This window comes from Pimephales promelas, chromosome 16, assembly GCF_988280905.1.
Source record: "Pimephales promelas chromosome 16, fPimPro1.hap1.1, whole genome shotgun sequence".
Taxonomy (NCBI): domain Eukaryota; kingdom Metazoa; phylum Chordata; class Actinopteri; order Cypriniformes; family Leuciscidae; genus Pimephales; species Pimephales promelas.
Window position 1 is genome coordinate 33,541,716 of NC_142784.1, and position 21,694 is coordinate 33,563,409.

The 21,694-nt window shown below is 37.0% G+C and overlaps 1 protein-coding gene across 5 annotated transcripts in view; it reads left to right on the forward strand.

Moving 5' to 3' along the window:
* The window catches only part of clcn2b (chloride voltage-gated channel 2b), a 102,980-nt gene that overhangs the window by 73,585 nt on the left and 7,701 nt on the right, over positions 1-21,694 (forward strand). For 3 of the 5 annotated variants that reach the window (XM_089121558.1, XM_089121559.1, XM_089121560.1), the window contains 7 exons: positions 3,055-3,188; positions 4,641-4,831; positions 4,962-5,073; positions 13,152-13,219; positions 13,378-13,446; positions 19,794-19,832; positions 20,898-21,002. In XM_089121558.1, the coding sequence (XP_088977684.1) occupies positions 3,055-3,188; positions 4,641-4,831; positions 4,962-5,073; positions 13,152-13,219; positions 13,378-13,446; positions 19,794-19,832; positions 20,898-21,002 (718 nt within the window). The remainder of the gene's footprint in view (positions 1-3,054; positions 3,189-4,640; positions 4,832-4,961; positions 5,074-13,151; positions 13,220-13,377; positions 13,447-19,793; positions 19,833-20,897; positions 21,003-21,694) is intronic. The other 2 variants (XM_089121561.1, XM_089121562.1) reach the window with 1 other exon arrangement.

The window sequence follows — 21,694 nt, forward strand, 5'->3', positions numbered from 1 at the left end:
ATAAATCCAAATCTGCGTTTCTTAAAAACTCACAGGAACGTGTGCCGTAAATATTCATTCCCTATAATTTGCTGAACTATTGTAATGACGAAATAAATAAAATAAGTGGAAAATTGCTTTTTTTAATGGATTAAAAGAAACACTTACTGTTTTCTTGTTACTTTTAACTACATTAACAAATTAGTTTAAATCGATCTATTTTTTGCGTTAATTTTTAAAGAGATTAAAATCTTTTCTTTGCCATTTATACACATTTTTTATAAAAAATAAAAATAAAATAATTGCGAGTTTTTAGCTCACATTTGCGAAATATGAAGTCAGAATTCTGAGAAATTAAGTCGCAATTGTGAGAAAAAAAGTCAGAATTGTGAGATGACAAGTCGCAATCAGTGTTGGGTAAGTTACTCTAAAAAAGTAATTAATTACTAGTTACTAATTACCTCTTCAGCAGTGTAATTAGATTACTGTACCAATTACTCTCTTTAAAAAGTATTTAATTACTTTTAATTACTAATTACTTTCAAAATCCCAGCTGAATAATGCAAGGATAGACATGAATCTGTTTTAATTCTTTCAAATAAATACTATAAAATTGCATGAATTATCCTTAAACTGACCAAGGTGGAGAAGGTTACAAAAACATACTTTTTAGCATCAGACAATACATTTTGATGTTAAACCCACTATTGTTTTATGTCTGATCTCTGACATTACACACTTTTTTCAGGCATATTTTACAATAATTCAGTACGAGTGCGGTCGTAATATTTATACACCTCATAAAATGCATACGAATCGCTGTGAGATCGGATTATACACAGTATTTACCTCAATTACATCAGAAGTAACTGTAATTAAATTACAGGTAAATGAAGAGTAATCCCTTACTTTACATTTTCAAGGGAAAAGTAATTGAATTACAGTAACTAATTACTTAGTAATTACTTACACCCAACACTGGTCGCAATAACCTTTTTTATTTTTCATCCTGTGGCGGAAACAAACAAGAGTGGCTCTCGCAGTCCTCAACACAGAGATGCTGTTTTCTGTTTGCGATCTGTTTGCGAACAGGGTCTAAAGTTACACAACACACACACACACACACACACACACTCTCCCATGCAACACATCAGACTAATGGCAAACTGAGCAATACACACATAAATCTTAGTTTCTGAAGGTTTTCAGATGTTCAGGATTTCAAAGTTTGAAATGGTAGCAGTGACACACACACTCACACACACACACACACACACACACACACTCACACACACTCACACAGGTCTTTTGCTCTGAATGATTGTGTTTCTGCCCTGGTGTCAAACTCATCTACTGCATCTCAGAGACGAATTTATACCTGTCAAGAGAACAATTACATAACTCTGTGTGTGTGTGTGTGTGTGTGTGTGTGTGTGTGTGTGTGTGTGTGTGTGTGTGTGTGTTTGTGGGAGAGAGAGGGAAGCTAGATTTTTTTGCTGAGTTTGAATCTGCAGAAAACTCATTTCTCAGCAGGACACACACACACACACACACACACACACACACACACTCATTGACATTCACTGCTCTGTATCTCTTCCTCTCTCTCTGTCATTTCAGTGTGTTTTATTGGCTCGTCTGTTTTACACACAATGCTGCCAAAATGTCAATCAATACAGGAAGAAAGCATGTCTTGTGTGCCGACAAAAAAAAAAAAAAAATCAGTACATATTGTTTCAAAGCAACCTTTTTTAAATGTATTTATTTATCGTGAACAATCAGCAAAGCAAAATTTTAAAACCACAAAATGCAACACAATGAAAATTTAACAAAATAAATAAATAAATAAATAAATAAAATGATAAGTTTGAGAAGAAGCAGCTCTCTCTCCCCTATTTCACAAAATAATATTAATACAACTTAAATAGATATTTTTCAATTATTTCAATCAATTATATAAATAGACAATTATTTCAATATTTTTTTTTTGCAATTATTAATTTGTATTTATTATTATATATTATTAATTATTAATTTAATCTTTCAGGTCTTACAATAACTTACAACAATATACAACAATACTTTTACAATGTATTCAGTTATCATATAATTATCAAAATAATGTGTGTATGACAGTCACACACCGCTGTAATATAATGCGTGATAATAATGAGTGTGTTAGGCAGCCATTACAACTTGATAACACTGTAAGAATAATGTGTGAGAAGATTTGCACGTTGATGCAAAGTTGCCTGAAATATTCACAAAAGCAAAATTATAAATTTGCAGTTTATGCATATTAAATATATTTGTGCATTTTCTGAAGTAAATGTGAGTGGCGTTTGTGGTTTTCTGGATGGTTTGTCTCTCTAGATCGCACTTTTTCCAGAACAAAATGTTTATTTTGTAGTAATTAATAAATATGTATATCCTATTAATAAAATAAAATATCTGTGGGATTATGTTTCCTATAAAAATGTTGGTAACAATGCGGGATTTATTAACTAAAACCATAAATAAATAAATGAAAAATAAAGAATCGTTAACTGAAATAAAATTTAATTAAATATAAAACAACTTAAATGTATTTTATTTGAGCTAAATGCCGAAAGCAAAACGTTTCTCATTTTAATTTAGTGAAACTTGATGTACTAAAATAACTAAAACTGATACAGAAATCAGTTAAAACTAAAAATTAGAAAACACAGCAAAATTACTAAAACTTGCACTATAATTAAAAATAAGAACTAATTCAACGTGTTGGTAAAACTGTAATATGATCTCAATGATATTAAAATAACACGATTGAATGCTTAAGTCTGGATGATAGTATATGAGTAAACTGTGAAGTTTAAAATAAAATGAATTATTATAATCACAGTAGACATTTGATGTGCTTGAAAGAAGCGCGCACTCATGCTGGTTTAATGTTGTGCCTGTTAAGGTTACTGCTTACTGCTAATAACAAACACTATTTAATAGCCAATCACACGGACATATAAAAACAGACTCTGTGATGGGGATTATGAATTCTGCTGCAGTGATTGCATAACTGTGAGAAATCTCTGTCTGCAGGAAGTATAATATTCGTGTGGAGGACATCATGGTCAGAAACGTTCGCTATATCACACTCAACTGCACATACAGAGACCTTCACGACGTCCTCATGACAGGAAACCTCAAAACACTGGCGCTGGTGGAGTCTGCAGGTACAAGCATGCGCATATGGAGGAAAAAATTATATATATATATATATATTAGGGCTGGGTAATAAATATCGATTTCTCGATATTAATCGATTCTCATTTTTACGAACCGATATCGATTCTTAAATCTCAAGAATCGATTAGTCATCCTGTTTCATTTGAATGAATGAGACATTGTATCGCGGCTGCGCGCATCCAAAAAAATCGCAATAATCTTTGTGCTTTGTTACTATTGATATGAAACAAAGTTTCAAATGTCAAATTACGTTCATTTTCTTTAGAAATTCAAAAACATAAATGATCGTTATCGTTATATTTACCTCAGGAGACCGACATAAACTCGTTAGGAGCATTTTGCTAAATATATACACCATATTACATATGCATTATAATCTTAATGTTCTTCAATATTTAATGCATATTTGAATAAATCTGGCAAGTTTTTAGGACAGCCACCATTTAAATGTTTATATTTCATATAATCTTCTTATTATAAAAATAGATAAAAGTGTAATTTAAGTGTTTGTATAGCTACAAAACAGTTCATTATTACCTTCATATAATGAAGTCTATAGGCTACAACTAGACTCCCATAGTTTACAGCATTAGTTCAGAGATTTGTTTTCCTTGAGAAAATTTGCCATTTATTGTAACTGATATCCAAAATAATCGATATTGAATCGAATCGAATCAGAATCGAAATCGAAATGAATTGCAAGCTTGTGAATCAAAATCGAATCGTGAAATTTGTGTCAATACCCAGCCCTAATATATATATATATATATATATATATATACACTCACACACACACACACACACACAATTACATTAAACCAAATGTAGTTTTAGGGTTTTTAGCAAAAATAAATACTTTAGTATAAATACCATAAATCTTTCTCTCTGTAAAAATATCCACAGAAGCTGGCGTGATGTTAAAAACAAACTAATTTAACACAATAATGACTTTAAATGATTTTTGGGGTCATTTCTCAGTCAAATGTGATGTGCGTTTAATTTGCAGTTAATTAGATAAGTTTTAATCGCTTGACAGTCCTTGACAGTTTATTGTTTAATTTTCTTTTGTTTATTTTTTATTTTTTGTCTACCATTCAAAAGTTTGTAAAAGTCTCTTCTGCTCACCAAGGCTGCGTTTATTTGATCAAAAATACAGTCCCAAATTCTGAAATATGATTGCAATTTGAAATTTTCTATGTGAATATAGTAAAGTGTAATTTATTCCTGTGATCAAAGCATCATTACTCCAGTCTTCAGTGTCACATGATCCTACAGAAATCACTCTAATATGATGATCTGATGATCAATGTTGAAAACTTTTTGATGAATAGAAAGTTCTAAAAGAACAGCATTGATTTGAAATAGAATCTTTTGAATCATTCTAAAACTGTCACGTTTGCTCTCCACTCTCTCTCTCTCTCTCTCTCTCTCTCTCTCAGAGTCCATGATCCTGCTGGGCTCTATTGAGCGCGCTCAGTTACAGGCGCTCCTGAACGAGCATCTGGGGCGTCCTCGGCGTCTGGAGTTCATACGAGATCGAGCCGACGCCGAGAGAAAGCGTGTGTCTGTGGCCAGCACTCCCAGCAGCGAGGAGGGGGGTCAAAAGGTCAACCACGAGGTCCGCTTCCAGGTCAGAGTGAACACATTTATCTGACTCTCACATCAGAATCACCTTTTCTACAGTGTTTCAGATTTGTTGAGGCATGATCTTGAATATGTGTGTGTGTGTGTGTGTCTGTGTGTGTGTGTGTAAATTGTAGATCTCCACAGAAGAGTCGTCGTTTATACCCGTCCGTCCGATCTCCCCAAAACCTCTTAAACCTGCGCTGAAGAGGACGCCTGTGGCTGAGAAGAACATCGAGATCCCCACAAGTAATATCACACACACACACACACACACACACACACACACACACACACACACACACACACACACACACACACACACAGTTCAGACCTCAAGTTGATTTGTATAGTGCTTTTCACACTACTTTCCTACTTCCTCTTAAAAGTGCATCTATCCATCATAAAAGTGAATCTATCCATCATAAAAGTGCATCTATCCATCATAAAAGTGCATCTATCCATCATAAAAGTGCATCTGTCCATCATAAAAGTGCATCTATCCATCATAAAAGAGCATCTGTCCATCATAAAAGTGCATCTGTCCATCATAAAAGTACATCTATCCATCAAAAAAGTGCATCTGTCCATCATAAAAGTGCATCTATCCATCATAAAAGTGCATCTGTCCATCATAAAAGTGCATCTATCCATCATAAAAGTGCATCTGTCCATCATAAAAGTACATCTATCCATCATAAAAGTGCATCTATCCATCATAAAAGTGCATCTATCCATCATAAAAGTGCATCTATCCATCATAAAAGTGCATCTATCCATCATAAAAGTGCATCTATCCATCATAAAAGTGCATCTATCCATCATAAAAGTGCATCTATCCATCATAAAAGTGCATCTGTCCATCATAAAAGTGCATCTATCCATCATAAAAGTGCATCTGTCCATCATAAAAGTGCATCTATCCATCATAAAAGTGCATCTGTCCATCATAAAAGTATATCTATCCATGATAAAAGTGCAGCTATCCATCATAAAAGTGCATCTATCCATCATAAAAGTGCATCTATCCATCATAAAAGTGCATCTATCCATGATAAAAGTGCATCTATCCATCATAAAAGTGCATCTATCCATCATAAAAGTGCATCTATCCATGATAAAAGTGCATCTATCCATCATAAAAGTGCATCTATCCATCATAAAAGTGCATCTATCCATCATAAAAGTGCATCTGTCCATCATAAAAGTGCATCTGTCCATCATAAAAGTGCATCTGTCCATCATAAAAATGCATCTATCCATCATAAAGGAACATCTGTCCATCACAAAATGCCAATGCACCAATGCCCTGGTCCAGAGACTGCACTCGGAGAAAACCTCCTAAAAAAGGTACAAACAAGGGAAGCGATTAGCCACCTAACGTTACCACTTGTTGCGGTCGAGGATGTGGACCTGGGGGACGGGCTGTCTTTGGGTCTGATCGCGGCGGGAGATGCCTGGTGCGAGCGCGCCGGTGGACGCCGGAGGAGTCGAGGACGGGTCGGCTGCGGTCAGCGGAGTCTCTGACGCCTGGAGGATGTGCAGCACTGACGGGTCTGCTGCCTAGGGGGGGAGAGGAGGCGGACACTCGCTGTGTATGTCTGGAGACACCGGGAGTATCAGCTGTAGATCCGCTGCCGAAGGCCATTACCGTGAGAAGTGACAACCTGAGGGTACACACGTTTTATGAAGAAAATGGAGTCCAGTCAAATACTTTTCATTTTAAAAAAGTGACAGAGGAGATGGTACTCAAAAAACTCAAAGGCCTAAATCCTTCCAAGGCCACCGGTTTTGACAACATCCCTGCCAGATTTCTTAAGGATGCTGCTGAAATAATTACTCCTGTCATAACCTATCTTATTAACGTATCTATTGAAAATAACCATTTCCCTAGTAAATTTAAGGTGGCAAGAGTGATGCCTTTATTTAAAAAGGGGCCCAGATCCGATCCTGGACATTTCCGCCCGGTATCTATCATGTGTTCAATATCAAAAATTGTGGAAAGGATAATTTATGAGCAAATAGATACAGGGGTTGGACAATGAAACTGAAACACTGGCCAATGTTGGAGGTTTCACATCTATATGCCTGGCGGCCAATCTTCAGAGTGAAGCACGGGTGGATCAGTGATGGTTTGAGCTCCAATATCATGACAATCCTGATTGTATTTGATGGACACGACACTGCCGAGGACTACCAAACCCTTCTGGAGGATCATGAGCACCTGATGCTCATGATCATGCACCAACACACACAGCAAGACTTGTGACAGAAGGGTTTGATGAAGATGAAAGTGACGTTGAACATCTCCCATGGTCTGACAGTCACCAGATCTGAATATTATTGAGGTGTTTTGGAGGAGCGAGTCCACCAGCATCATATAGTGACCTGGACACTGTTCTGGAAGAGGAACGGCTCATAATCCCTCTGGTCACTGTGAAGGACTTCTATCTGTCAATTGGTGCTGTATTTGGATGCAAAATGAGGCCCTCACCATTCTAACAAATTACTGTGTAGTAAAACCAGGTGTTTCAGTTTTTTTGTCCAACCCCTGTAGTTACAACCTTTTATTCGACTTCCAATCAGGCTTTAGAAAAGCCCATTCCACTGATACCTGTTTGCTTTATCTCACAGACTTTATTAGGAAAGGGAATTATTGTGGAATGGTGTTAATAGATCTTCAAAAGGCCTTTGACACTGTTCAGCATGATGGCTTTTTATACAAACTAAAAGCCCTAGGATTTTCTCCTGCATCTCTTCAGTGGGTGAGGTCATACCTGGTGGACAGAGAACAGGTGGTTGATGTGGAAGGGACTTTTTCCTCACCACTTAAATTAACTTGTGGGGTCCCCCAGGGGAGTATTTTGGGTCCTCTCTTTTTTTTATTATATGTCAATGATATGTCGTCAGCCATAGACTGCGATTTGTTTTGTTTTTTTGCAGATGACTCAGCTATTCTAGTCTCTCATAAAGACAAATCAGAGGTGGAAAGGCTGCTTAGTTTAGAACTCCTTAACCTTAGTGTTTGGCTAACAGACAACAAGTTGTCTCTCCACCTTAGCAAAACCGAGTCAATTCTTTTTGGGTCCAGAGATAAAATTAAAAAGGCTATGGGGTTTAGGGTGGTCCTAGGTAATGTTGAAATTACAGCCAAGGAAACAGTTATTTTCTTGGGCTGTATACTAGATAATAAATTATCAGGGGAGTGCATGGCCCGAAAAATTATCTCAAAAGTAAGCCAAAGGACTAAATTCTTGGCAAGAATATCTAGCCTCTTAGACGGTAAAACCGATGCGCTTGTTCAGTGTCATTTTGACGATGCCTGCACATCTTGGTACACAGGCATTACTAAAGGCCTCAAAGACAAGTTACAGATCTGTCAAAATAAATTAATCAGAGTGATCCTTAAGGTAGATCCTAAAACTCATCTTCTTCCAGATCATTTCTCCCGCCTTGGGTGGCTCAGAGTGGAGGAGAGGGTTTCTTTACCTTCAAACCTTAAACTGTTGAGCTCTTCCTATTATTATTTTAAATTTTCAATAAAAAATTGGTTATTAAACCAATAACAAAATAAAAATAAAAAGAAAGGAAATAGAAAGGCATGTAGTAGTAGGAATATTGTTATTGACTGATTGTTTATCTGGGAATCTGACTCTTGTTTCATTCTTTTTATAGTGCTCTTATCTGTTTTATTGTGTTTGTATTTTGTATGCCCTCTTTCTCTACTATTTTAAATGTTATTTTGTCTATGTACCGTTTCTCGTCTTCCATGAAGGACCACAATGGAAACAAGCCCTTGGGCTTTCTTGTGTTTTTATCCTTTTGAACACTTCATGTTGATGGATTGATTGATTGAAAACTTTATTGAACAACAACAATCAAAAGTGCATTTGTCCATCATAAAAGTGCATCTATCCATGATAAAAGTGCATCTGTCCATCATAAAAGAACATCTGTCCATCATAAAAGTGCATCTATCCATGATAAAAGTGCATCTGTCCATCATACAAGTGCATCTATCCATCATAAAAGTGCATCTATCCATCATAAAAGTGCATCTGTCCATCATAAAAGAACATCTGTCCATCACAAAAATGCATCTGTCCATCATAAAAGTGCATCTATCCATCATAAATGTGCATCTTTCCATCAAAAAAGAACATCTGTCCATCATAAAAGTGCATCTGTCCATCATAAAAGTGCATCTGTCCATCATAAAAGTGAATCTATCCATCATAAAAGAACATCTGTCCATCATAAAAGTGCATCTTTCCATCATAAAAGAACATCTGTCCATCATAAAAGTGCATCTGTCCATCATAAAAGTGCATCTTTCCATCATAAAAGAACATCTGTCCATCATAAAAGTCCATCTGTCCATCATAAAAGTGCATCTTTCCATCATAAAAGAACATCTGTCCATCATAAAAGTGCATCTGTCCATCATAAAAGTGCATCTATCCATCATAAAAGTGCATCTGTCCATCATAAAAGTCCATCTTTCCATCATAAAAGAACATCTGTCCATCATAAAAGTGAATCTATCCATCATAAAAGTGCATCTTTCCATCATAAAAGAACATCTGTCCATCATAAAAGTCCATCTGTCCATCATAAAAGTGCATCTTTCCATCATAAAAGAACATCTGTCCATCATAAAAGTGCATCTTTCCATCATAAAAGAACATCTGTCCATCATAAAAGTGCATCTGTCCATCATAAAAGTGAATCTATCCATCATAAAAGTGAATCTATCCATCATAAAAGTGCATCTTTCCATCATAAAAGAACATCTGTCCATCATAAAAGTCCATCTGTCCATCATAAAAGTGCATCTTTCCATCATAAAAGAACATCTCTCCATCATAAAAGTGCATCTATCCATCATAAAAGAACATCTCTCCATCATAAAAGTCAATCTGTCCATCATAAAAGTGCATCTTTCCATCATAAAAGAACATCTGTCCATCATAAAAGTGCATCTGTCCATCATAAAAGAACATCTGTCCATCATAAAAGTGCATCTTTCCATCATAAAAGAACATCTGTCCATCATAAAAGAACATCTGTCCATCATAAAAGTGCATCTATCCATCATAAAAGTCCATCTGTCCATCATAAAAGTGCATCTTTCCATCATAAAAGAACATCTGTCCATCATAAAAGTGCATCTTTCCATCATAAAAGAACATCTGTCCATCATAAAAGTGCATCTATCCATCATAAAAGTCCATCTGTCCATCATAAAAGTGCATCTTTCCATCATAAAAGAACATCTGTCCATCATAAAAGTGCATCTTTCCATCATAAAAGTGCATCTGTCCATCATAAAAGTACATCTGTCCATCATAAAAGAACATCTGTCCATCATAAAAGTGCATCTTTCCATCATAAAAGAACATCTGTCCATCATAAAAGTGCATCTATCCATCATAAAAGTGCATCTGTCCATCATAAAAGTGCATCTGTTCATCATAAAAGAACATCTGTCCATCATAAAAGTGCATCTATCCATCATAAAAGTCCATCTGTCCATCATAAAAGTGCATCTTTCCATCATAAAAGAACATCTGTCCATCATAAAAGTGCATCTATCCATCATAAAAGTCCATCTGTCCATCATAAAAGTGCATCTGTTCATCATAAAAGAACATCTGTCCATCATAAAAGTGCATCTATCCATCATAAAAGTCCATCTGTCCATCATAAAAGTGCATCTTTCCATCATAAAAGAACATCTGTCCATCATAAAAGTGCATCTTTCCATCATAAAAGAACATCTGTCCATCATAAAAGTGCATCTATCCATCATAAAAGTCCATCTGTCCATCATAAAAGTGCATCTTTCCATCATAAAAGAACATCTGTCCATCATAAAAGTGCATCTTTCCATCATAAAAGTGCATCTGTCCATCATAAAAGTACATCTGTCCATCATAAAAGAACATCTGTCCATCATAAAAGTGCATCTTTCCATCATAAAAGAACATCTGTCCATCATAAAAGTGCATCTATCCATCATAAAAGTGCATCTGTCCATCATAAAAGAACATCTGTTCATCATAAAAGAACATCTGTCCATCATAAAAGTGCATCTGTCCATCATAAAAGTACATCTGTCCATCATAAAAGAACATCTGTTCATCATAAAAGAACATCTGTCCATCATAAAAGTGAATCTATCCATCATAAAAGAACATCTGTCCATCATAAAAGTGCATCTGTCCATCATAAAAGTGCATCTGTCCATCATAAAAGTACATCTGTCCATCATAAAAGTGCATCTATCCATCATAAAAGAACATCTGTCCATCATAAAAGTGAATCTATCCATCATAAAAGAACATCTGTCCATCATAAAAGTGAATCTATCCATCATAAAAGAACATCTGTCCATCATAAAAGTGCATCTGTCCATCATAAAAGTGCATCTGTCCATCATAAAAGTGCATCTGTCCATCATAAAAGAACATCTGTCCATCATAAAAGTGCATCTATCCATCATAAAAGTGCATATTTCCATCATAAAAGAACATCTGTCCATCATAAAAGTGCATCTATCCATCATAAAAGTGCATCTGTCCATCATAAAAGAACATCTGTCCATCATAAAAGTGCATCTTTCCATCATAAAAGAACATCTGTCCATCATAAAAGTGCATCTATCCATCATAAAAGTGCATCTAACATCATAAAAGTGCATCTATCCATCATAAAAGTGCATCTGTCCATCATAAAAGAACATCTGTTCATCATAAAAGAACATCTGTCCATCATAAAAGTGCATCTGTCCATCATAAAAGTACATCTGTCCATCATAAAAGAACATCTGTTCATCATAAAAGAACATCTGTCCATCATAAAAGTGCATCTATCCATCATAAAAGTGCATCTGTCCATCATAAAAGAACATCTGTCCATCATAAAAGTGCATCTTTCCATCATAAAAGAACATCTGTCCATCATAAAAGTGCATCTTTCCATCATAAAAGAACATCTGTCCATCATAAAAGTGCATCTATCCATCATAAAAGTGCATCTGTCCATCATAAAAGAACATCTGTTCATCATAAAAGAACATCTGTCCATCATAAAAGTGCATCTGTCCATCATAAAAGTACATCTGTCCATCATAAAAGAACATCTGTTCATCATAAAAGAACATCTGTCCATCATAAAAGTGCATCTATCCATCATAAAAGTGCATCTGTCCATCATAAAAGAACATCTGTCCATCATAAAAGTGCATCTTTCCATCATAAAAGAACATCTGTCCATCATAAAAGTGCATCTTTCCATCATAAAAGAACATCTGTCCATCATAAAAGTGCATCTATCCATCATAAAAGTGCATCTGTCCATCATAAAAGAACATCTGTTCATCATAAAAGAACATCTGTCCATCATAAAAGTGCATCTGTCCATCATAAAAGTACATCTGTCCATCATAAAAGAACATCTGTTCATCATAAAAGAACATCTGTCCATCATAAAAGAACATCTGTCCATCATAAAAGTGCATCTGTCCATCATAAAAGTGCATCTATCCATCATAAAAGTGCATCTGTCCATCATAAAAGAACATCTGTTCATCATAAAAGAACATCTGTCCATCATAAAAGTGCATCTGTCCATCATAAAAGTGCATCTGTCCATCATAAAAGTGCATCTATCCATCATAAAAGTGCATCTGTCCATCATAAAAGAACATCTGTTCATCATAAAAGAACATCTGTCCATCATAAAAGTGCATCTGTCTATCATAAAAGAACATCTGTCCATCATAAAAGTGCATCTGTCCATCATAAAAGTGCATCTGTCCATCATAAAAGAACATCTGTCCATCATAAAAGTGCATCTGTCCATCATAAAAGTGCATCTATCATCATAAAGGTACATCTGTCCATCATAAAAGAACATCTGTTCATCATAAAAGAACATCTTTTAACACCAGGAACATTCATTGCTAAAGTTAATAAGGTCAGTTTTGATCTCATGTTGATTAATATACAACTAATTAGAAAAGCTTTATGGGGTAATTAACTCCACCTCTTGCATTTTTGATGATTTTCACAAAACTTTCATGGTTATTATATATTTTGTTGTTGACGTACAATATATCCTTGTGCTTTTAAACAAAAAATAAATTGCATTATTTTTTATTTACACTTGAAAATGGATACGTTTCATTAAAAAAAAAAAAGAGTTGAGATATACACATTTGATAATAAATTGCCAAGAGTGAAGAGACCTTGTAATATTGAGTGGAAACTTGAAATAATTGTGCATTAATTATCTGTGTATTGTGTTTTCTCTGTGTTCGTCAGGTCCTCATGAATCTGGCATGGGCTTAAAGAATCTGCTGTGTGTTCGACCTCAGACAGATGTGATGGAGGTGAGACACACACACACACACACATCCTGCTACAGGTAAATCTCATCTCTGTAGTTGCGAGCCGTTGCTGTGATGTTTTACTCATTATTGTGTGTAATATGAGGGTAATCGTGTTCTGTGTGTGTGTGTGTGTTTGCTATTTCTTTTCCTCCTGTAAGAATAATAACGTGGAGCTCACAGGTTCTCCTGACTCCCGGCCGCACAAACGCGTGAGGATTTCGGTCCTGGTAAGAGCCACGATAAAACACTGGCTCGTCAAATCGCCGCGTCATCCTCCGTCATCATGTTCTCATAAACGCCTCCCTCGTTCCTGCTCCTGACCTTTGACCTGATTCGCAAATACATATTTACTAGAACTTAGAGTAACAGCTGTTCTTGCCAAGATTCTGAGATGTTATTATTTTTTGTTGTACTATGATTATTAACACAGCACAGTTTCGTGGTTTTAAATGGTCTACACTGGAGCAGAGGTCAAAGGTCAGTGTAATTAATCACTAATCAGTGTCATCTGGAGGACACCAGCAGGGACAAGGGGGATGACCAAGCGTATCTGTCAATCATCAGCATGACATCACAACTGCCCAATCAGTGTGAGTTGCATAAAAAGTGGGTGGAGCCAATGAAGGAAAGACTTGCCATATAGAGCTCATTACTATTGTAGAGTTTAGATTGTAGTATTTTCACCTAAAAATGATCATTCTGTCATCATTTACTCCTCATTTCGTTCCAAACCTGAATCTGTTGGTTTTTTTTTGTCCATGCAATGAAAGTCAATGGGGTTTTTTTAAAAGTAGAAATTAGAATTGAATAGCTAAATATTATATTAATTGTAAAAACAGTAATGTTTACAATAGCGTAACGTTTTTAAATCTATTTATGAAAACATAAATAACTTAAACCTAACGTTTATCTCTCGTCTCGTTTTAACCGGAAAATGTATTTTTGTAGAATTTTTTACTCTATTGAAATTGTACGAAACTTGATAAAGGTTTTGGCAGTTGCTGTGTGAACACACACACACAAAAATCATGGACATGATTCGAAAAGGTTAAATGGTCCTGTAATAAATAGTCACACTTGTGCTCCTCGCGGTCAGGAATGACGCATTATAAACGAATGTGAGTCGAGTTTCCTCCAGTGGAAGCGTTCGGTACTGCAGCCGAACACTCATTTACTGAGATATCAGACTCACATGCGGAAAACAGCTTGTTTAGATTTTCTCCCAGTTTTAGAGTAAAACCTGTTTTGAAAATATATATTTCGTATAAAAATTGTAAATAGTATTTTTGTGCATTTTTCATAAATTATATAACTTTTTTTTAAAAACTTTAGCAAATAATCTGCCAAGTGTCGTCGTTAAAAGAGACAAAAATTAAGGGAAGATTTAAAGATTTATGACCATTTAAATTCAAAGTTCACTCAAAAAGTGAATTAATGGATTATACCTACTGCTTAAATATTATTTAGTACCATAAAATCCCCTAAAAATATTAAATAAAAATATAACTAAATACAATCATTTCATTGAAAAAAAAAATCTGTTATTTTTAACAGACACACCAGAGGGTTAAACTTAAAAAATAAGTTATAATATGATATTTAAATTCTATTTTACTAAAACTTATTTTCAAGTTATGTTTTAATCGATTTCGGTAAAACTTTAACATAAGGGTTCCATGCGCCGATAACGATAACCGATAATTCTTTATATTTAAAAGCCGATAACTGATATTTTGGCCGATAAATCTAAATCCAAATTTTTATATGATTTTTGCAAGACTGATTACAAAAGCTAAAGTCTCGCCATTAAAAGCCATGTTCAATCCACGCAATTATAATGATGTTCTCGTTATAATTTTAACTATCCGATATGACTGTATTTTTCTTTTTGAAGTGATTCCAAACTATTTAAACCCAGAACAGTGTGCATCTGAATTGTCACCATTTCCAATACATTATTTGTCGGCTTTAAGATATCGGCCAAATTTTCTTTTCGTACCGATACCGATAATATTAAAAATGAACATATCGGCCCGTACCAATATTGTGGCCGATATATCGTGCATCCCTAGTTAAAATTAACCAATAATAAAAAAATTGTTATACAGGATTTGTTAAGTGGAATTAATGTTAATTTCAACAGTTAATAATACATTATTAAAAACAGTTGCATTTTTTTCAACTAACCTTAACAAAGATCAATAGAAACTGTAAAGGCACATGCTTATTGAGTACTACTGCATATTGCTATTGTGAGTTATCTAGATTTGTGTGGAATGATGTTGATTTAGAGCGTCTGTCGCTGCAGTTATTGAATGAATGACCCACATCTTCTGTAAACCAAATACATTTCTGAAAGCTCAACTAATATGTCAGTGGTGATGTCACACATGTTGCTATGGAAATACTCTTGCGTACTTAGCAGCATGATATGAACACACCATAACGGCTACATAATGATAAACCTGTAGCTTCTGTGACGCCAATGGAAACGGTTCTCAAAAATAACTGAAATATGTGTGTTCTAGTAGTTTGTGCACAATTTTTAAATACATCTGCTGGCCACAAACCCTCACGATAGACCTCCACATCCATCAGACGCATATAATTACACTCTTTCTCAGGTAGTCGTGCAGTAAATGGCTTTACTGGTCCGTGTGTGTGTGAGCGAGAGAATGATCTCGACCCGCAGGCCTTCGCACTGATCATTAGATTAGGCTCACATTTCTACAGAAACCAGTGCTAATGGATGGATGTTTTATTAATGCGTAGAGTGTGCTGCAAAAGATTTATTCCCCAATATGCGTGTGTGTAATGTAGTTGGTTTCCGTGGAGAAGTGCAGCTGCAGGATGACCTCATCGATTAACTGTAGTGTCGAAGAGGAACTGAAGTCTGTCGACGCTCGGAGCGATTGATCAGATGTGTGTGTTTACGGTGACACGACATATTAGCATTACAGATCGTCATTACGCAACCATATACTAAACTCTGAATGCTCTGAAAAAGCTTTACTCAAAAACGTGCTAGTAATTTTCACAATTGGTCAGCTTTATTTCTATAGTGCTCTATAGAAATATACAGATTAATGCAAAGCATTGTTTTTAAGCCTGTAAGTTTCTGGATGGAGAGGGTTTTTGATTCAGGGATGTTGTGTTTTTTACTCTGTGAGTGTGTGTGTACAGGTTTGTCTAAACTTGCGATGGCCAAAAATCGTCACTTATATTGTGAAATATTATGAGAACTGAGTTGTGAGGATGTTTCACTGGTCCTCTTCAGTTAATGTCTTAAAAATCAACCAAAACATTTTGAGTGAGTGAGTGAGTGTATGGAGTGAGTGAGAGAGTGTTTGGAGTGAGTGAGTGAGTGTTTGGAGTGAGTGAGTGAGAGAGTGTTTGGAGTGAGTGTTTGGAGTGAGTGAGTGAGTGTTTGGAGTGAGTGAGTGAGAGAGTGTTTGGAGTGAGTGTTTGGAGTGAGTGAGTGAGTGTTTGGAGTGAGTGAGTGAGAGAGTGTTTGGAGTGAGTGTTTGGAGTGAGTGAGTGAGTGTTTGGAGTGAGTGAGTGAGTGTTTGGAGTGAGTGAGTGAGTGTTTGGAGTGAGTGTTTGGAGTGAGTGAGTGAGTGAGTGTTTGGAGTGAGTGAGTGAGTGTTTGGAGTGAGTGTTTGGAGTGAGTGAGTGAGTGTTTGGAGTGAGTGTTTGGAGTGAGTGAGTGAGAGAGTGTTTGGAGTGAGTGAGTGAGAGAGTGTTTGGAGTGAGTGAGTGAGAGAGTGTTTGGAGTGAGTGAGTGAGTGAGAGAGTGTTTGGAGTGAGTGAGTGAGTGTTTGGAGTGAGTGAGTGAGAGAGTGTTTGGAGTGAGTGAGTGAGAGAGTGTTTGGAGTGAGTGTTTGGAGTGAGTGAGTGAGTGTTTGGAGTGAGTGTTTGGAGTGAGTGAGTGAGAGAGTGTTTGGAGTGAGTGAGTGAGAGAGTGTTTGGAGTGAGTGAGTGAGAGAGTGTTTGGAGTGAGTGAGTGAGTGAGAGAGTGTTTGGAGTGAGTGAGTGAGTGTTTGGAGTGAGTGAGTGAGAGAGTGTTTGGAGTGAGTGAGTGAGAGAGTGTTTGGAGTGAGTGTTTGGAGTGAGTGTTTGGAGTGAGTGAGTGAGAGAGTGTTTGGAGTGAGTGTTTGGAGTGAGTGAGTGAGTGTTTGGAGTGAGTGTTTGGAGTGAGTGAGTGAGAGAGTGTTTGGAGTGAGTGAGTGAGAGAGTGTTTGGAGTGAGTGAGTGAGTGAGTGTTTGGAGTGAGTGAGTGAGAGAGTGTTTGGAGTGAGTGAGTGAGAGAGTGTTTGGAGTGAGTGTTTGGAGTGAGTGAGTGAGAGAGTGTTTGGAGTGAGTGAGTGAGTGTTTGGAGTGAGTGTTTGGAGTGAGTGAGTGTTTGGAGTGAGTGAGTGTTTGGAGTGAGTGAGTGAGTGTTTGGAGTGAGTGTTTGGAGTGAGTGAGTGAGAGAGTGTTTGGAGTGAGTGAGTGAGTGTTTGGAGTGAGTGTTTGGAGTGAGTGAGTGTTTGGAGTGAGTGAGTGTTTGGAGTGAGTGAGTGAGTGTTTGGAGTGAGTGTTTGGAGTGAGTGAGTGTTTGGAGTGAGTGAGTGTTTGGAGTGTTTGGAGTGAGTGAGTGAGTGATTGGAGTGAGTGAGTGAGTGAGTGAGTGATTGAGTGAGTGAGTGTTTGGAGTGAGTTGAGTGAGTGATTGGAGTGAGTGAGTGAGTGAGTGAGTGATTGAGTGAGTGAGTGTTTGGAGTGAGTGAGTGAGTGATTGAGTGTTTAAAGTGAGTGAGTGAGTGAGTGAGTGATTGAGTGATTGAGTGTTTGGAGTGAGTGAGTGAGTGAGTGATTGAGTGTTTGGAGTGAGTGAGTGAGTGAGTGAGTGATTGAGTGATTGAGTGAGTGTTTGGAGTGAGTGAGTGATTGAGTGAGTGAGTGAGTGATTGAGTGTTTGGAGTGAGTGAGTGAGTGAGTGAGTGATTGGAGTGAGTGAGTGAGTGAGTGAGTGAGTGATTGAGTGAGTGAGTGAGTGAGTGAGTGTTTGGAGTGAGTGGAGTGAGTGAGTGAGTGAGTGAGTGATTGAGTGTTTGGAGTGAGTGAGTGAGTGAGTGAGTGAGTGATTGAGTGAGTGAGTGAGTGTTTGGAGTGAGTGAGTGATTGAGTGAGTGATTGGAGTGAGTGAGTGAGTGAGTGAGTGAGTGAGTGTTTGGAGAGAGTGAGTGAGTGAGTGAGTGAGTGAGTGAGTGTGTGAGTGTTTGGAGTGAGTGAGTGATTGAGTGAGTGAGTGAGTGAGTGTTTGGAGTGAGTGAGTGAGTGATTGAGTGAGTGAGTGAGTGTTTGGAGTGAGTTGAGTGAGTGATTGGAGTGAGTGAGTGAGTGATTGAGTGTTTGGAGTGAGTGAGTGATTGAGTGAGCGTGTGAGTGTTTGGAGTGAGTTGAGTGAGTGTTTGGAGTGAGTGAGTGAGTGAGTGTGTGAGTGTTTGGAGTGACTGAGTGAGTGAGTGAGTGATTGAGTGAGTAAGTGAGTGAGTGTGTGAGTGTTTGGAGTGAGTGATTGAGTGAGTGAGTGAGTGTTTGGAGTGAGTGAGTGAGTGAGTGTTTGGAGAGAGTGAGTGAGTGAGTGAGTGAGTGAGTGAGTGTGTGAGTGTTTGGAGTGAGTGAGTGATTGAGTGAGTGAGTGAGTGAGTGAGTGAGTGTTTGGAGTGAGTGAGTGAGTGATTGAGTGAGTGAGTGAGTGTTTGGAGTGAGTTGAGTGAGTGATTGGAGTGAGTGAGTGAGTGATTGAGTGTTTGGAGTGAGTGAGTGAGTGAGTGTTTGGAGTGAGTGAGTGATTGAGTGAGCGTGTGAGTGTTTGGAGTGAGTTGAGTGAGTGTTTGGAGTGACTGAGTGAGTGAGTGAGTAAGTGAGTGAGTGTGTGAGTGTTTGGAGTGAGTGTGTGAGTGTTTGGAGTGACTGAGTGAGTGAGTGAGTGATTGAGTGAGTAAGTGAGTGAGTGTGTGAGTGTTTGGAGTGAGTGATTGAGTGAGTGAGTGAGTGAGTGAGTGTTTGGAGTGAGTGAGTGAGTGAGTGTTTGGAGAGAGTGAGTGAGTGAGTGAGTGAGTGAGTGATTGAGTGAGTGAGTGAGTGAGTGTGTGAGTGTTTGGAGTGAGTGAGTGAGTGAGTGAGTGAGTGTTTGGAGTGAGTGAGTGAGTGAGTGATTGAGTGATTGAGTGAGTAAGTGAGTGAGTGAGTGAGTGAGTGTGTGAGTGTTTGGAGTGAGTGATTGAGTGAGTGAGTGAGTGAGTGTTTGGAGTGAGTGAGTGAGTGAGTGAGTGAATGAGTGAGTGAGTGAGTGAGTGTTTGGAGTGAGTGAGTGAGTGAGTGAGTGAATGAGTGAGTGAGTGAGTGAGTGTTTGGAGTGAGTGATTGAGTGAGTGAGTGAGTCTTTATTTGAATCTAGTATTTTGCACATTTATGTGATGTGTTTGTTTAGGCCATAGAAAATATCAGCAACCTGATATAAAGTCAATGGACGTCTATGCAATGTCCTGAGTAATACAGGTAATCATGTTTGTGTGTTTCTCTTCAGGAGGATCCGGATGCAGACGATGACATGACTCTTCGAGAGGTGAGGACATTTCAACACACAGACCGCTGAATACCTATAGCAAGGTTTACATGCACCCGAACGATCCACGAGTAGCTGGTCTGATGGCTGGATCTGACTAACACCTCCATCGATCAGATCCACATCAGATTAGAAAGGATGGTGCAGATCTGAAATACTCACTAAACTAAGCATGTAAACGCGTGAATCTTCTCAATCGGGTTCAATACTCAATACCTTGCACACATGAAGAGCCGTGATGCGTATGTTCACCCTTCTGTAAGATCTCTGTGTATATACGGTTTACTACTTGCGAACGTGAGAATGTTCTATGTATTTGAATAATTACTACATATGTGCTTTAAAAAAGCTCTTTTGACATATTTGCCAGCTTACTTTTTTAGATATGTCAATGCTTGAATGTTCATAAAATGATGTCATCAAGGACAAAACAACACTTATTCTAACAGTGGCTCTGGCGATGTTATCTTTATCGCTTTCCTCCATTCTTAACGCAACAACTTTTGCTTGAAATGCATGTAAACCAATATGTGAATCTGATTGCAAAGTTTGGGTTTGAGGTACAAACAAAACTGAAATCGGATTGGATGAAAATAAGTGCATGTAAACATACAGAATCTGTAGATTCAGTTTTCAAATGAAGTGTATGATAATTATTATGATACCTGACTGCTAGACGGGCTTATTAACCATTAACTAGTGTTAATTATTTTTAGTTAATTTATTATTTTTCACTACATGTTTCTATATAAACAATGAGAAAAATTAAAATAGTTCAGAGCAACTTAGTATTAGTACTAATACTTAGTATAAAACTTAGTATTTTTTTTATCCCAGTATTTAATAATACATTTTTAAGATCAAAAGTTCAAAACATAAACATTTAACTTTTTTATGAACTACCATTAACAAGGTTAAGAAGTGCTGCAAAATATATTGTTCATTATTTGTCATTGCATTAACTAATGTTTAAAAATGAAGCCTTAATGTAAAGTTCTACTGGAAATATAAAATGGAGAATGCAAAAAATAAAAGTAAGTAAAATCTGTGTGTTTCTGAATGCAGATTGAGGAGTGGGAGGAGCAACAGCTTGACGAGCAGGTGAACTTCAACAACTGCAAGATTGACCCCGCCCCCTTCCAGCTGGTGGAACGCACTTCACTGCACAAGGTGTGTGTGTGTGTGTATGTGTGTCTGTGCACGCGTTTTTGTGTGTGTGTGTGTACACGTTCAGGATCTACATGAATACAAGACGACGTTTTTAATAAAGTATTTTGCTCACAAACACATGCTAACACTGGATTTATCGTCTGCTTTTGCAAACTCACTTGTGGCAAGAGCAGAGAAGTGTTTATTAAGACTCGCTCTGCAGTGGTCCACACACACACACACAGATGCATCATTCTCTCCTGCCGGCAGCGGTAAATGTACTTAATGTCGTCCATTCATTCTTGTATATACACCTACACATTTCCACACTTGCATACACACTCTCCTTTATCTCTCTCCATTTACACACATGCACTTTGAGATGTATTTTATATTGTATTATACCCATAGTGGCATGTACCGGGCTTCATATTTGAATCCTCAAATGCACACAAAACATGTGAATTCATTAATAAATTTAGTAAGTTAACCACATGAAATGTTGCTAATTCATGCTCACAAAACATGTAAACTCAAATATGAAACACATTTTAAACATTACATAGTTTACACGTAACATTTCGAAAACTTATTAGATTAGAATTTGGTCCACAAATTTAGTACGTTTTCCCGTAAACTTTAGATTTGTGTGCATTAGTTTTATGTTTTGTGTGCATTTTATTGCTTGATATTTGGATTCTCATGGTTTGTGT